The sequence below is a fragment of the Adiantum capillus-veneris genome, chromosome 17 (genome assembly GCF_014529385.1).
Source record: "Adiantum capillus-veneris isolate H3 chromosome 17, ASM1452938v2, whole genome shotgun sequence".
In the NCBI taxonomy this organism is placed as follows: Eukaryota; Viridiplantae; Streptophyta; class Polypodiopsida; order Polypodiales; family Pteridaceae; genus Adiantum; species Adiantum capillus-veneris.
The window spans coordinates 78,598,158-78,614,727 of record NC_140947.1 but is presented as its reverse complement, the minus strand read 5'-3'; the positions used below and the strand labels follow the sequence as shown (position 1 = coordinate 78,614,727).

The 16,570-nt window shown below is 45.8% G+C and overlaps 1 protein-coding gene across 5 annotated transcripts; it reads right to left on the bottom strand.

Annotated features, from left to right (window-relative positions):
- Nucleotides 1-14,397: 14,397 nt before the first annotated feature.
- LOC147437537 (uncharacterized) lies at nt 14,398-16,206 on the bottom strand. 5 transcript variants are annotated; one of them, XM_086487057.1, is made up of 3 exons: nt 16,062-16,196; nt 15,877-15,970; nt 14,398-15,801 (listed from the first exon to the last, which is right to left on the bottom strand). In XM_086487057.1, exons 2-3 carry the CDS (start codon nt 15,963-15,965, stop codon nt 14,466-14,468), a joined length of 1,425 nt encoding a protein of 474 aa, XP_086343183.1. In that variant the 5' UTR covers nt 15,966-15,970; nt 16,062-16,196; the 3' UTR covers nt 14,398-14,465. The 5 variants fall into 5 exon arrangements, with proteins under 5 accessions (XP_086343183.1, XP_086343184.1, XP_086343180.1 ...); XM_086487058.1 differs by having other exon boundaries at nt 14,398-15,713; nt 16,062-16,195; XM_086487054.1 differs by having other exon boundaries at nt 15,877-16,206.
- Between the last annotated feature and the right edge of the window lie 364 nt (nt 16,207-16,570).

Below are 16,570 nucleotides of genomic sequence, written 5' to 3'. Positions count from 1 at the left end.
AGAGCACAGAGGGCGGGGCTCGGGAGGAGTGGCAGTGTTATTTAGAGAGGATCTGCAGCCACTGATACATATAGCCCGCAGGGACGAGCAGGATAGGTACATGTGGGTGAGACTGAAAGCAGAGACAGGCAGATACCTCTATCTAGCTATTTGTTACTTCCCCCCGAGTACATCAGTTTATGCACCACCCAGAGGACAGTCCCCTTTCTCTATTTTGGATGATCACATATGGGAGTTCTCTAGGGACGGTGACATTATCATCCTCGGGGACTTCAATGCTAGGACTACCCATCACCAGGCAGTGTTTTATGATACTTCAGAGGAGATGCTAAGAGAGATAGATGTGGCAGAAACGGGCCTTTCCAGACTATCACACGATATGGAATATATTGAGTATGGGCGACACCTGATAGACATGGGCATTGCACATGGATTGGCCATCTTGAACGGCCTACAGAGATTTCCTGCTGTGCAGGAGGTTTTACATGCTTCCCACACAGACATGGAGCCAACACGGTGGACTATGTCATGGCACAACCGAACCTCATCTCTAGTATCCACAATCTCACAATTGGGCCCAGACTGGTCGGGGTGGCAATGGATCATGCTCTTGTCTCAATGACCATCTCCTTCCAGTTCAGTGTAGCACATAGGCCACGAGTAGCAGCCCCTACTCGCTACACATTCACAAGGGAGACGGACTCTGTATACATGGACGGAACGTCGGAATCTACAGACGCCTATGCACTGAAGACCCGAGGCGACCTCTGGAGGAGCTAACTACTATACTGACACAGACGTTACATGAGGCAGCAGCAGAAGCATACCCACACACCCAGCCTGAGCAGAGCCGCCGATCTGGGAGCATGCCTCAGAACAGCTGGTACGATGAGGAGTGCCGCCAGACTAGAGCCAGACTTCAGAGGGAGGTGTTGTTGGGGGACGTCACTCACAGACAATCACAGATGAACTTCCGACGCCTGGTGCGACGAAAGAAGAGGGCTTTTTTGGCTCGACTCGAGCAGGATCTATATCAGCTATTCTTGAGTCAGGACTCGCGCGAGGCGTGGCGGCTCTTTCATGAGCAATCCCCCCCCCCCCCCCCCTGCTATTTCCTCCACAGAGACCTGGGGTCAGTACGCATCATCTTTGTACACAGTACCTAGACAGCCGCCCCTCCCCAACCCCCCTGATCCATGCCCACACACATGTGTCTTTTTCACCGCTGAGATGGTGAAAAAAGCTATTGACAGGATGAAGACTAGGAGAGCATATGATCATGAGGGCCTAGTCGCTGAGCATTTCATGCATGCCAAAGACTTACTAGCAGAGCTTCTAGCAGTTATGTTTAACCGTGCCATGTGTGAGGGCCTACCGGACACTTGGAGCCTATCTACGATCGTACCTATCTTCAAATCAGGAGACCCCATGGAGCCTGGGAACTATCGCACTATTATGATTGGGCACACACTGGCAAGATTGTATGCATCCATTCTTGAGCAACAGCTGAGTAGATGGGCAGAGAGGAAAGGACTGCGGGCAACTGGGCAGGCAGGGTTCAGGAGAGGCTTCTCTACTCTTGACCACATCTTGACACTCAGGGCCATCATCGAGGAAGGCAGATCTCATGGGAGACGGATCTACTGTAGCTTTGTGGACTTCCGCAAAGCTTTTGACACAGTACTCAAAGCTAGATTGATGCGCAGATTACAGAAAATGGGAGTACCCACAGAGCTCATTTGGGGGATCATGGCATTATACAGATCAGTAGTAGGGCATGTACGCACCCCGGAGGGACTCTCAATACCGGTTCACTCCACTATTGGGGTGAAGCAGGGTTGCCCGCTCTCTCCTACTCTTTTCGGTATGTATGTGGATGAGGTTTCTGACTACATTGACAGGGACGGGGATAAAGGTGCACAGTTGGCAGGGACATGGATTCCACTTTTGTTATATGCGGACGATATTGTGTTGATCTCCGAATCCCCAGAGGGAACGCAACGCCAATTGGATGCTTTGCATACGTTTGCCCGCGAAAGTGGTTTGTCTGTCAACCTTGGTAAAACCAAGGTTATGGTGTTTAATACCACCCCACAGTGGATCGGGAGATCAGCACCTACATTCACATACGGCCAAGAGACTGTGGAGTACACAGACGCTTACACTTACCTTGGAGTGGTTTTTACTCGACCCACATTCTCACTCAGAAGAGCAGCAGAGACCAGACTGACTAGAGCCCACGCAGCTTTGGGTAGATTAGAGAGGATGTGTTCACAGGTTCAGTTTCAAGAACCCCGGACGAAGCTCTGGCTTTTTGACACCTTGGTGGCCTCTGCATTGCTCTATGGGGCTGAGATATGGGGACCTTCATTGGATCACCACGGGAGGCCGGGTCGCACAGACGGATGGGGGAACATGGAGAAACCTCTCGTCTCTATGATCTCGCGGCTCATTAGAGCCAAGGCATCAGTACCACGGGCCATTATCCGAGCAGAGCTTGCGGCCCCCCCACTAGTGGTAGAGGCGCTCACCAGATCCGTCTCCTTCATAAACTACACATGGGAACTTCCCAGAGACAAATATGCTTGCATAGCACTTGAGTCCTCTCGACAGTTAGCCATACAAGGAGATACAACATGCTGGTATGGGGAGATGACATCATGGTTTCAGGCGCATGGGTTCAGCATAGACAGGCTGCCTCCATTCCAGTACGCATTGGATGCACCATCTCTCATTCTTACACAGTCGGAGATCACCAAGCTCATCCGCCAAGACCTGACCCAGCTAGACACCAGGAGGACATGGATACAACCAGCACAAGAACTGGGCACGAAGATGGCTTTCTACAGAGACCACCTTCTCCAGCTTACGGAAGATGGTTTCGTGATGAGACCCAGATACATGGATACCCACCTGTCTCATGGGATACGGTGTGCTATTAGCCAGTTACGCACATCGTCTCACCAGCTGCGGATTGAAACCGGGAGATACAGCGGAGTACCAGCAAAGGCCAGGACATGCCCCTTGTGTGACATGGAACCTGAGACAGAGCTGCATTATACATGCCGCTGCCCCGTCTACTACGAGATACGAGGCCGCTTCCATTGCTTGTTCAGAGAGGGTTTTGGACCACTCTCAAGAGTAATGGGATACGAAGATCAAAGATGTCTGGGTTTGTTCTTGCTCGAGCTGCGCAGACACAGAGAGAGCCTGATGAATGGCGAGGCTAACCAGTCTCAAAGACGGATTACAGACTTCTTCAGAGCAGACACGGGACAGCCGCAAGAGCCACTCCCACAGCAGAGCTCCCCCCCGTCTCACACCAGAGGCACACTGATTGACCGAGCGATTGAAGTGGGGAAATCCAGGCGCCCATGACTGCGCAAGACTACACAGCATCGACGGAGGCTACGTCAAAAGATTCAGAGCACGCTGACCAGGCATGCACGACGCCCGGTCAGACTACTAACCATGGAGGAAATTGATGAGATTCGCCAACGACCGATGCTAGATCTTTTGTGATTCAGCTATCCCAACTAGCCGCCCATTTTTGCTTAGTTTTCGGCTTAGCTCACATCGACCAATCTAGAATCCCATAATATATATCTTTGTTTTGTACTGTTGATTAGGTTATTTTGTTACTCTGACTTTGTATCAGATCCACCACCTTGTAACTTTCTGGTCTCATAGGTCACTATGGCCTTTTGAAGACGTTAATATAACATTTCATTTCATTTCATTTCTCTCTCCTGTATTAAGTTCGAACACCATGTCTGCCTAACAGTCGCGCAAAGCAACCCAAAAAAATCTCCACCCACCGCCTCTACCAATGTGATGTATTCACAAGTGGACAAGATTGAGACATACCTGAGCGTTCCTTGCATGAGAGCAAGCACCTCCTTACATTGGACTAGCAAGTTACATGCCAAGAACCAAGCCTGTCCGGCCAAACAACATGCAGACCACAGTATTATGTAGTCCAAGAGACAACATCCCAATCAAGTAACGATGCCAAGCCTGACATCTATTTTCAACAGCCCTTATTGGGCCTGTAAGTTCAGTCCAAGAGATTTCCATAGCCCAAGGCATCCTGGTACTACTTCGTTCAGCATTTCTTGCCTCTTCTTGAATCATTTCATCCACATACAGTTGGCTCTCAATCCACCCGACTTGTACTGAGCACGCTCACAAAAGCAATTGCATTTGCAAAGATGGCCTTCTGTTGCATCCCTTTCCTTTTTGCCATATCTTCATATGAGTGCAGTCAAAAAGAATGCATCTAGACAAAAAACCCTCGCTTTGACTTTGCTGCTGCAAAACTTCTGGACGCTGCCGCTGGTGGCATACCATCCAACCAGTGCATTCCATGAGACGCATCCTGGCGTACAGGTCAACCAAAGCACTGCATCTTTTCAACATCCCCTGACTGAGAATACCTTTGTGATTTGGGTTCCACATGTCCACATCTTCCATGGTGCCACTTACCTTCAAAACACAAGCATAGGTGACCGCATCTGAGGAGAAGCCCTTTCTTAGCACCTGATGGTCCGATGGAAAGAAACCAAAGCCCCGTGGCTCTATCTTGTCTGCCTGCATTTATCTGACATATCCTGCAAATAATGCAGGAATAAAGAGAGCACATGCAAGACAGACAGCTCATCAAAACTTGTGCTTTCAAGAGTACACGAGACTCTGCAAATACCTTGACCAAAGCATTGCCAAGCATGACCCCTATTTCCAACGGCCCCTGATTGATATTTTATTCATGAATTTGTTTGCCCATGTCAGCAAAATGCTACTTGCCTTCAAGATGTAAGCACGGGACTTTGCATCTCATGAAAACAACCTAGAGCTTCTTTGAAATCTTGCCTGGTTTGTGTATTTGGTGAGTATAGGCATTGCAATCCCAGAACACCGAAAATCAGAAAGCTTTTCATGAGCCCAAAGAACTTTTGGGAAATACCCTTGTTGATTTAAGTTCAAGTTCTTATCACTTATAGGTGTGTCTGTTTTGTGGATGCTTATGTCCACAACAGCATATTTATAAACAAAACCTCTTGCATCAACCCAATAACAACATCCTGGCTGCTTCAATGCGGTAGTTTCTCTTGTAGTGTGTTCAATATTTTGCCAAATCACATCAATATGGTGTCATTAAGACCAATATGGTGTCATTTAAACCTTGTGAGCTTCACATTTCTCCATTTTTGGCCAGCACCTAGAACCACTTGACCTAAGTGACTACATGCATTGAGCACATTGCTTTTGTCGCCTGTCCCATCCATCAAAAAAAGTCCAGAGCTTCTTTGAACAATCCTTCCTGGGCATATCCTACAATCATAGTCACCTGGAACATCCAAGACATAATGGCTTGCTCATTCCTTTGGAACAGTTAAGAATGTCACAAAATGATCACGTGGCAGTACTGCCCGGACACACACACACACACACACACCCCGCAGTAGATGACGTGGCAGAAGGCTGTACAACAGATGACGTGGCAGACTGTACGGCAAACCGTGGCAGCAGTACGGTCTCCCGCAAATGTGCTGGCAGCCTGGCAGGCTGACGTGGTTGCTGTACGGAATCCCGCAAATTGCACTAGTGGCTTTTTGCAGCTTTTCAGGAACCAGTTCTTTTGGGATTACATTGCTTTTGAGTTTAACTGCTCTTGGGGCTCTCCTTTTGGCATCCCTTGTAAGAATAAAAGGAGCCCAAGGGGCCGCCTCACTCTTCAAAGTATTTGGACGCAGAGTCTAAGAGCAGAGGACCCCTTCGGGAGTTGTACTTTTCTAAAGCATTAATATAAAAGAAATACCAAAACGGACGCCAGTCTTTGGGGCAATCTCTCTGGGCACAGAACTACGTCGGGCCGTGTCAACCAAAATTGAACTGTGATTTTGAGTTTTGAAGTATTTTAAGTGATTCTCTCGTGTGTCATGCTGGATTCTCATCTTGGAGGTGACCAAGATTGTGAAAGTGGTATCAGAGCACGGCCAATTCCTATTCTACCGGGAGATCCGATCCTCTTACCGCGACACACATGGATTCAAACGACGAATCCCGCAAGAATCAAACAAACCCTTTTGATACTTTTGAAACGGGAGGCGTTACGAAAAATTCGAATGGATTGGCAGATCACGAATACGGGCCATCTCGGCCTACGCAATATCAGCTAATGGAGATGCAACATCAACAGCAAGTTGATGAGTGCGCAAAGTAGATGCTCAAGTTTGCAAAGGATCCACAATATGTAAAAAATTTTACCAGGCACCCGATTGACGCATTGGCAGCAAGCCATTGATACCCCAATCAAATCAATCCTCAAGCAACCTCCTGTTCCACGGATGTTTACAGAAGATGAACTCAAGGACGTTGTTGAAAAACAAGTCAACCAACTATTGGGGTCAAAAGAGAAGCAACTGAAGAAACGTAACAAGGGAACTGAGTTCCCCAGTTACTTGGGCCGAAAATCCTCTTTTGAGAATGCCAGAAAACAGAAGAAGAGTATACGCTTCGAAGGATTGTCCAGTTCGTCCTCATCTTCTTCTGAGAGCTCAGACAACTGCTCCTCTTCTAACTCGAGTGATGAAGACAGAAAGGGCAAGTGTAAGGTGCAGCGGAAGTGAATGTTGAACTTTGCTCAAGATGAGTGCTTCAAACTGTGTTCAAGGGTTCTTTTCACTTACGAAGGAAGAGCCATCCGTTCCTTTAGTGAGAGAGTGCAATGATCACAACCAAAGTGAAAGACGTTGTGAATGAAGATGTTGAGACTGAGAGATAGAGAGAGAAGAATACGACACCAGAATGTTGTCAAACCCTCCTCCAAGGGCCCCACTCTCTATGGCAAGAGAGGTCTACTATTGAGTGCACAAATCTGTACAATGGTCTTAATGCAATGCCGACGATGATGATGACGACGAGACGCGCTGAAAATTGAAAACGCTAGGGGCTGAAATCTGCAAATCTTGTATCTGCTAAATTTTGACTATATATCGGTGACGACGGCGCGACGACCATGCGCTGAAAACGCAGATGCTGAAATCTGCAGATAGCGGGCTGAATCTGCAAACGTTGGCTGATCTGACCGTGCGGCGAGGATCTGCTGCGGGAAGGTGAGATCTGCGAGGTTTGGGGGCTGCGGTGCGGTGAGGTTTGGGGACAGTCGAGAACGGACAGAAATTTGAAACTTGAAAAAAATGACCGTTTTTAACAGACGCTTGCAGCCAACGTCTAGTTTTTTGGGGAGGCTTTCGCCCTTGGGAGGCTATAAAAGCACCCTTGGGCCTCATCTTCTCTCAACCCACATTTTGCATGGTGCATTGCCTCAATAACCTCCTCAAGGACAAAGGGAGCTTGTCATGGATTTCACCCACCATTGGTGACGCCTCTCAAATTGTCTCCTTTGTGCTCAACCATCAATAAGTGCGCCATGAGTTCTTAAAGAGGAGCCACTTGTCCTTGCTCAAATATTCAAAGACAAGATTTGCATTCAATTGGCTTATGCTAGGCCGCTTGTCTACATGTGGCGGAGCCTTAAGGGGCCTCTTTCTCAGTGATGAGTTTTAGGCCATGCCGGAGTCTACATCAGCAACAGGATTGAAATGCCGAGAATGGGTCGACGACGCCGCTTGATGGGAGGAGGTGAAGACTCTTGACGCCATGGTCAAGCCTATTCTACACCTACTTCGAGTTGTGGATGGCTTGCAGCCATGCATCGGCAAAGTCTACGAAGCCATGAATCGGATGATAGAGACACTTGAGAAGCTTGTGCCTGACCCTGTTCAGTATGCGAAGATTCATGGCTTGTGTGAGTCGAGGTGGAATGGATACTACTATCCACTTCATGCGACAGCTTATGTGCTTGACCCTTAGTTTCAAGGAACGCGTCAAGAGACCGACAAGGTGAGCAAAGGATGGCGGCTTGCATTGGAGCGCCTTGAGACTAGCAATGACACTAGGCGCAAGATTAGAGACGAGCTACTCAACTATAGGCAAAAGAAGGACGCCTATAGATGTGTAGATGCACAGGTTGATCGCAATAAGATTAGCTCGGTTTTGTGTTGGGAGGACTATGGAGGAGATGGCCCACATTTGTAGCGCTTGGCTGTTCGTGTCCTTAGCCAAGCATGTGCCACTAGTTGCTTGGAGCAACTATGGAGTGTGTACAGCCACATTGCCTCTAAGAAGAGGAATCGCCTTCGGGTCCAGAGGGCCAATGATTTGGTGTTTGTGAGCGCTAACTTGCACATGCTTGCCAAGAGCGTCACACACAAGGCAGATCCCTCACTAAGTGGGAGATGGCACAAGAGAATCCATCTATGGCCGAGACACTTTTGGAGGAGCTAGATGAGGACTTCGAGCCTCAATGCGAGCCTCGCGAGGCCTCATATGTCGTTGACGACCTCGACTACGACGACGATATGGAGATTCAGTAGGCGAGCACTTCCTGAATTTGATGATCATTGATCACTCTCGAGTCTAGAGTCTACTCCTCTAGAGTCTACCTACTACCTAGCCCTTTGTACTTTTTGTTATCCTTGAGGCTTGTCCTAAGTCCTTTTTGAGCCCTTGTGGCATGCACTTTTCATTTTGTATCCATCGATGTTTTATTAGCAATTTGCGCCTATATAACTCGTGTTCTTTGCTCTATTTAGTGTAAATTTGTGGTCAAAGTGATGCTCTGTGTGTGTGGCATATTTGTAGGTCAAAAAATGCCAAAAAAACTCTTTTTTTTGCCGTTCCGACCCTCGTCCCCGTTTCCTGACTTTTGCCCCCCGTCCCCGTCCCTGACCCCGACCCCGATCCGCCGTCCCATGTAACTATGGATCTGTTGCTTGCAAAAACGCCAGGGTTAATCTACTGTCTACAAAACGCCAAGGCTGATCTGCATCTGCTGAAAACGCCATGGCTGATCTGATGCCAAAATGCTGGTCTTGATGAGAAGGTGCACTGTGAGTGGGTGGACTCCTGCTGCCTCTTCTGCCAAATAATGCTAGCGCTAGCTTTTCTTATATAGTCACTTGCAAGATTTTCCCTACCCAGTTTCCCTACAAAGTCACTTATTAATAATAAGTGGAAAATGACTAAAATAGGAAAAATGGGTTCTATGCGCTGTAAAATGCTCCCGATGGGTATTGACTGTTATATGATGATCATGCTGTGTGCAACCAGAGGAAATGCAACTCTAAGTGCCTGGACATGCACGGCATGCGAACAGACTCACAAAGGTGCCAGAACCCTTCCTAAGCTAACTGAACCCTTGTCATGAAGTAGCTTGTCCACATGCACATAGGGTTAGATGTGCATGTGACAGCAAGAAACGACGGAAAGATCATATGTTTTATTCAAAAAGGAAGCATGTTTACAGAGCCAATCAATATGATTTTCTCGACGACAAGGGCAAAAGGCCAAAGAACTCAAAGAGGGAGGACAAGCAGTAAAGTTTGAGTACTTTTCAGGGTTTCAAGATGTTCCCAAGGCTTTAGCCTTTATCCAATAGTTTGATATAGCATTTTCTGGAGGCCGCTATACAGACCACTCCAAGATTAGACGGGCAGCATCCTTTCTGAAACGCAATGCACGGACATGGTGGTCCACTCTTTTGTTAAGGAAACAAGCACTTAGAAAGTGGTTGAAATTTAAGAAACTCTTTATTTCTTCATGCTCACACAAGAATACGAGCGAGATGTGATTACTAATTGGAACCATATTCGGATGGTCAAGACAGAATCTTTGATTCTTATGTGAGAGATTTTGGAATGTCTTCTTACTTGCTTCATCCTTTAAGAAGATCAATTTTAAGGAGCACATTAAACAGTTCTGTTGTGGACTTCCTAAAGAGATCCGAGACTATTGTCTTAAAAAGAAGTCCGAGTCCATACAACATTTGATGGGACATGCGAAGCTGGGATTTGCTACACATTCGGATACCCACCAAATGAACCTTCGACAAGTCAGAACAGAAACAGACGACATAGAGATACACGATCTCGACTGACAGAAGAACAGAGAGATGAATATTTCAAAGCAAGAAAATGTTTTGAATGTGGAGTACAAGGACATATCTTTGCCCAGTACCCCAAGAAGGCACAAGAATGAAAATGGTTGACAGATCGGAAATAGAACAGAGCGAGGAGATACTCGTTCCAGAACAGATATTAGATAGAAAATTATGGATGAACTAGCATTATTTTGCTTTATGAACAAAATAGAACTTTTTGAAGATGATTTTGATGTAAGTATGAAACTATTGTTTTATGGAAGATCCTGCTATTTGTGAATAGATAACAGGATTAAGAATGAGATGATGAGTGACAGCTCCCGAATGAACCTAATATTGAATCAGGAATTTTGAATCACGACTGATTCAATGGAACTATCGTGAGCGCATCAAGAGTTCTTGCAAGATGAGATGGCCACACAACTAGGACTGAATGATTGAAGATTGGGATCCCCGGAAATGATTACTCGCACACAACAGTGCTGAAGTACAGATGGAACAATCACTCGCACACGACAATGCTGGAGTGCAGAAATCTATGGACATGATCGGAATATGGGATTAATCAATCCGAGATCAGTGAGATATGGGATAGATCTAGATGCGGTTATTAAATACATTGCCAGGAATCATGCTCCTAGATCAAAACTGAATCCATGGACGTGATCGCGATATGGGATTAGTTAATCTACATCAGTGAGGTCCGGTGCGGATCTAGATGCGATTGCTAAATACGTCGCCAAGAATCACAGTCCTAGATCCTATGTGATGTGATATGAATGTGATGTGACGTGATTGTCATCTTTGTACAAGTGTTGGATTTGTGTCATCTAGTGCGTCGGTACTTAGAGTGAATGTCTATTGAACTGGTTTCTGGCTTATGTCTGATTTTGCAAGCGTAATCGAGGGCGATTACAATTCTTTCAAAAGGGGGATATTATGACGTGGCAGTACTGCCCGTGCACACACACCACAGTAGATGACGTGGCAGAAGATTGTACCGCAGATGACGTGGAAGACTGTACGACAGATTGATGACGTGGCAACAATACGGACTCTCGCAAAACGCGTTGGCAAGCTGACGTGGCTGCTGTACGGAATTGCGCAAATTGCGTTGGTGACTTTTTGCAACTTTTCAGGAACCAATGGCTTTTGGGATTACATTGCTTTTAAGTTTAACTGCTCTTGGGGCTCTAGTTTTGGCATCCCTTGTAAGAATAAAAGGAGCCCAAGGGACCTCACTCTTCAAAGTATCTGGACGCAGAGTTTGAGAGTAGAGGACCCCTTCGGGAGTTGTACTTTGCTCGAGCATTAATATAAAAGACATACTGAAAGGGGCGCCATTCTTTGGGGTCAATCTCTCTGGGCACGGACGGAACTACGTCAAGCCGTGTCGACCAAAATTGAATTGCAATTTTAAGTTTTGAAGTATTTTAAGTGATTCTCTCGTGTGTCGTGTTGGATTCTCGTCTTGGAGGTGACAAAGATTGTGACATAGACACAGCTTTTTATAGGTATATCGTGTATAAAACGTTGGAACTCCCTATAGAAACGGAAAAATGGAAAAGAGAAACAAGGGACTTCGGAAACGGAGTTTCCAATCTGATAGGCCCCGAAATGGAGTTTCCTGGTAACTATGCCTCCAATAAGTCGAGTCCAAGAGACCACATCTATAGAAAACCTCGCTCTGCATTCTCTGTAAACTACCCAGAGCTTCCTGAGTATATCGTCCTGTATGTGCAGTCCAAGAAACTACATTTAGAGAGAAACCCTTCATCCGCATTCGCCGAAAGAAGCTTCCTGGCCCTGCTTCTCACGCACTCAATGTTTTTCTACCTCCCCGTGTGCACCAAGAGCTGCAGAAATAATACTAAGACATAGACATATGCTGCCTGCACCATTACATTTGTCTAGCTATTCTTTATCGGAGGTGACCTTTTCAAGCTTCACATTTCCCCATTTTTGACAAGAACCTCAAAATAGGAGCATGATCAGACAATAACATCATCCTGGTTTTTTTCATTGCCTGGTTAAAAAGACTTGCACTTGTTATTCGTCCCTTGGAGCACCTCCTCATACACTTGGCCCTCATCCATTAGATCCAAGAGACCACGTGCATTTAGATTGAAAAAAGTAATTGCATTTGCAAGATGCCCTTCTATTGCATCCATCAAAAACAGTCCACCAGGCTTTCTTTGACCAGCCCTTTGCTGGGCATTTCCTCCCACAACTGCACTACATTTTGAGATAATCCCTCGCCCCTGCATTTGTTGAAAACCGCCTGAAGTTTCTTGGCCTTCATCTCCATGTCTATGTGTGTGTCATGCGATTGATCGATTCCAAGAGACCGCATCCTGGGCGTTGCCTAGCAAGAAGTCTTTATGCAACACCCCCTGACAAACAAACTTTCGTGCCTTGAGTGGGCCAAACGAGCGCCTAAGCCCTTGCTTTGCATCTGATGATAATGAGTTTGTGGCTGTTTTACGCTAATGCAGTAAAGATGAGCTACGAACCAAAGCCCTGATCTTGAATCTCTTCAAAAGTAGCTCAAGTTGAGCACAGGTTCCACACAGAGAAAAGAAAATGATTTTGCACCTTATGCCATGCTGGAAGCTCATTCAATGTCAAGCTTTCAGTAATATAAAGGTGAGAGGACGCACTGGTACAACTTCTGCTTGAGGCAGACAAAAAGCTCCTACATAACCTGCCTATTCAGGCATAGGTACACTCTGTGCACTAAACTTCAAATAAGATGGCTAAGCAGCACACAGCGAGCTACACATGTACCTCTAATGTGAACCCAACAGGCATATAGAATGCTGACAAGACATTGTACATGCAGTCTTCCAGGACACCTTCCAGTCTGCTGAATCTGGAAAATGCTTGGAAATGTGAAAGAAGACGAAAAGCCTTACAATTTCTTCATGCTTTCCAAAAACCTGTCAGCTTCAGAAACTTTTTTTAACAGAAAACGTACTTTTTGTGAGACACTCGAATCGCAGTATCTTCCCTTCTGATTGTTTTCTGAGTTCTTTGTCTAACCAATTTGCATACAGCCCAAGTCAATATTCCATCGCTGAGCAATTCACTTCATACAATATACCCATATCTATCTCTTCAAATTAGATCTCAACACCTAAAAAATATCTACTGCCTTATCGAAAGACCTAAACAATCAGTGTGGTGCACTTAATGCTGTCCAAAACAATACCTGCTAAGGTTCTGCTTCCCCCTTAAGAGTGTCCACCCATGCGCCTTGATTCACCAAACTCAATGAGACCATGCATGTGAAGCTTCATGTATCAATACATGCTCTTGCGAGCGCAACTGGCCAAATGCATACACATGATGAAATCCAACATCCATCACAATCCACTGACTTAATTTAACATGGCATACACAGACCGAAACATTCATATTCACATGAAAAGTTCTTACACAAATAAGAACATGTGCGCATGCATGTTTATTGGTTCTTTACTAAGTGCCATACAATGTACATCCATGCATGCAGGCATGTAGATACACACATACACAAAACTGCTGTTTTTGATACAGCTTTTACACTGCTGCATGCAAGGCATACGTGCACGTGCGTGACAAGCCAAACACGAGAGAGAGAGAGAGAGAGAGAGAGAGAGAGAGAGAGAGATGAAATGTTATATTAATGTCTTCAAAAGGCCAAAATGACCTATGAGACCAGAGCGTTACAATGTAGTGGATATATACAAAGTCAGAGTAACAAAATGAAATGACAAAATGATAAAATATAAATACTATGAAATCCTAAGCTGGCAGGTGTGAACTAAGCAGCTAGCCGGGATAGCTAAATCACAAGTCACAAGAGATCCAGCATCTCCTCCATGGTTAGCAGTCTGACCGAGCGTCGTGCATGTCGGGCCAAAGTGATCCAAATCCTCTGAAGTAGCCTCCGTCGATGTTGTGTAGTCCTCCACAATCGTGGGCGTCTGGATCTCCCAAACTCAGTCGCTCAGTCGATCAATGTGCCTCTGGTGTGAGGCGACAAGATCTGTTGTGGTAGTAGCTCCTCCGGGTGTCCAGTGTCAGTGTCTGCTCTAAAGAAGTTTGTGATGTGTCTCTGAGACTGGCTGGCCTTTCCTCTCATCAGGCTCTCTCTGAGTCTGCGCAGCTCGAGCAGAAACAAACCCAGGCATCTCTGATCCTCGTACCTCTCAGAGAGAGAGAGAGAGAGAGAGAGAGAGAGAGAGCTGCACATAATGGCTACTGTACATATATATAAAAACATATGTATGTATATATTGTTTGACATGAAAGAAAAATAAAATAACCCACCACAAAAACATTCTTTCTAGACTTCTAGTTTTAAAGCCACAGCATGGTCTTCTTGGAGCACACAAAACAAGAGTGCAATATGACAATACCAAGCTCCCTCTGGTTAGAATGAGAAAAGATGACTCAACCATTTAGTACATTTCATTGGCTAGTCAAAAGTTCCCATATGTTCATGATGTCTCCATGACTCTGAATCATAGCATTGCCTCTTCCTCAACAGAGAAGGGAAAGCCCTTTGATACTCAAGAATGATGAAAAAGAGGTGCCAGAATGAAAACTCTGGCCATAAGACTTTACAAAAAGCCAGATGAGAAAAAGAAGTTTGCCACAGGAGAAAATTACTGAGGCGGGTCTCACCCGATGTTCGAATAAGAAGATCTGGAGGGGGACAAGGAAAAGTATACAAGTTCTTTTCTATCTCCTTTTCTGACACACAGTCTTTGACCACTTTCAAAATCCTATCATGTGAGTAACAGGACTTGCCACAAGTAGTGGACAAAGAATCAGTTTCTGCCAGGTTTTCACTAGAATGAAACTGATGCGGATGATTGCACCGACAGATTGCTGAAGAATTACTTGAGATAGAAGGACTCACGTCACTTGTGTGAGGGTCCACAATCTCACGAGCCGCATTGTCATGATCTGCCTCATAGACATCGTCCTCTCTTGGCATGGACTCGTCTCCAATTGGAGCAGGCTTGGCTCTTTTTAGATAGCTTCTGAGCTCATTAGCACAGATATCTGTTTGAAAATACACATCAAAACTACATTGTTCATCAACCAGTAGATTCTGCGCCCCCCAATTATCCAAAACTCCTGCTTTTGTTTGGTTACGATTTCTCAAACCTACGGAACAAGTCACATCGGTGGCGGGTGCAAAAAAAGACCTTTTAACTCTGCCCAACATTATTGAATCAGCCATCTTCTTCTCTCCAACCATCACTTCATCCTCGCAACCAGAAATTCCATTTCCATTTAAATGCTCCTTTCTATTTGCGTCAAAGAAACGATCTGCACTGACCTCGTTGCATCCATTTGTACGATCATACTTAGAAACCGCCAGCTCATCATAGTCACCCTTTCCATCCCTCATGATGTGGAAACCATTTTCTAAAACATTGTTGCCATCTGTTACACCACTGTTAGCTTTACTTTGCAAGGGATGACTGCGTCGCTCGCACGATGCACTCCAGGCAGCCAGAAAATTATTGCATGTCTGTTGAATTGAATGCACGATTTCATGAGTGGAAGTGTAAGAAATACAAAGGTTGAGAACCAGAGAGCTATTGCTCCTGGTAACAGCCATAGCTTTCTCTGCAGCCATTCTAACTGCTTCAGGTAGGAGGTTCAAATCTCCAAGAACTTGAACACGAATGCCGTATTCACTAGCTAAACCCTGCTTTTCAACGAGAATTTCGAGCTTAGATTGCATGAGGTCCATAAGTGCAGAAACCTCATCAGGAGATCGTTGAAAATTGTCAATACTGAAGGCAAAGAGGGTGACAATTTTAACATGAAGATCAAAGCAATCTTTCAGGGTGCCAAGGAGGGCATCATACCCGTGAGAGTGGCCGATGCGGCGGTCTACATGGAGGCGATCTGCAAAGCGGCGGTTTCCATCCATGATGAAGGCGATATGAGTGGGCATAGGGCCTGCGGAAATCAACCACACCATGAGAGCTCGAACCATGCCTTGCAATTTGGCAAGAAAAGAGCTTAGCATCAGAGCCGCCCATCGCCCTACAGCATGAAAGGCCGCAAGCTGCATCTTCTGTTCTTCTAAGAGCTCGGTCATGGTGCGCCCTGCACAGAGGGTCTAATGACTATTTATGCAGCATTTCAATGTGGTCGGAAAACGACTGAATTATACACGTTGCTTTAAGGTGTAGGGAATGGTACCATTCACTGCTCACCCTTGAGGAAAATTTATAGAAATCGGAACATGTGCCATGCCTCGTAGTCCATTTCCTACACATAGTTATGGTATTCAAGAACAAGGTAAATAACCTGAAAAATTTTGTAGGTAAGCTGATGTTGATCTTGCCACATTTAGTGTAAGCGAATATCCTTTGAAGCTCTTGTTCCGCGATCATTCTTTCTCCAACAAATTCATGTGTATGTGTGTGTGTGTGTGTGTGTGTGTGTGTGTGTGTGTGTGTGTGTGTGTGTGTGTGTGTGTGTGTGTGTGTGTGTGTGTGTGTGTGTGTGTGTGTGTGAGAGAGAGAGAGAGAGAGAGAGAGAGGAGAGGAGAGA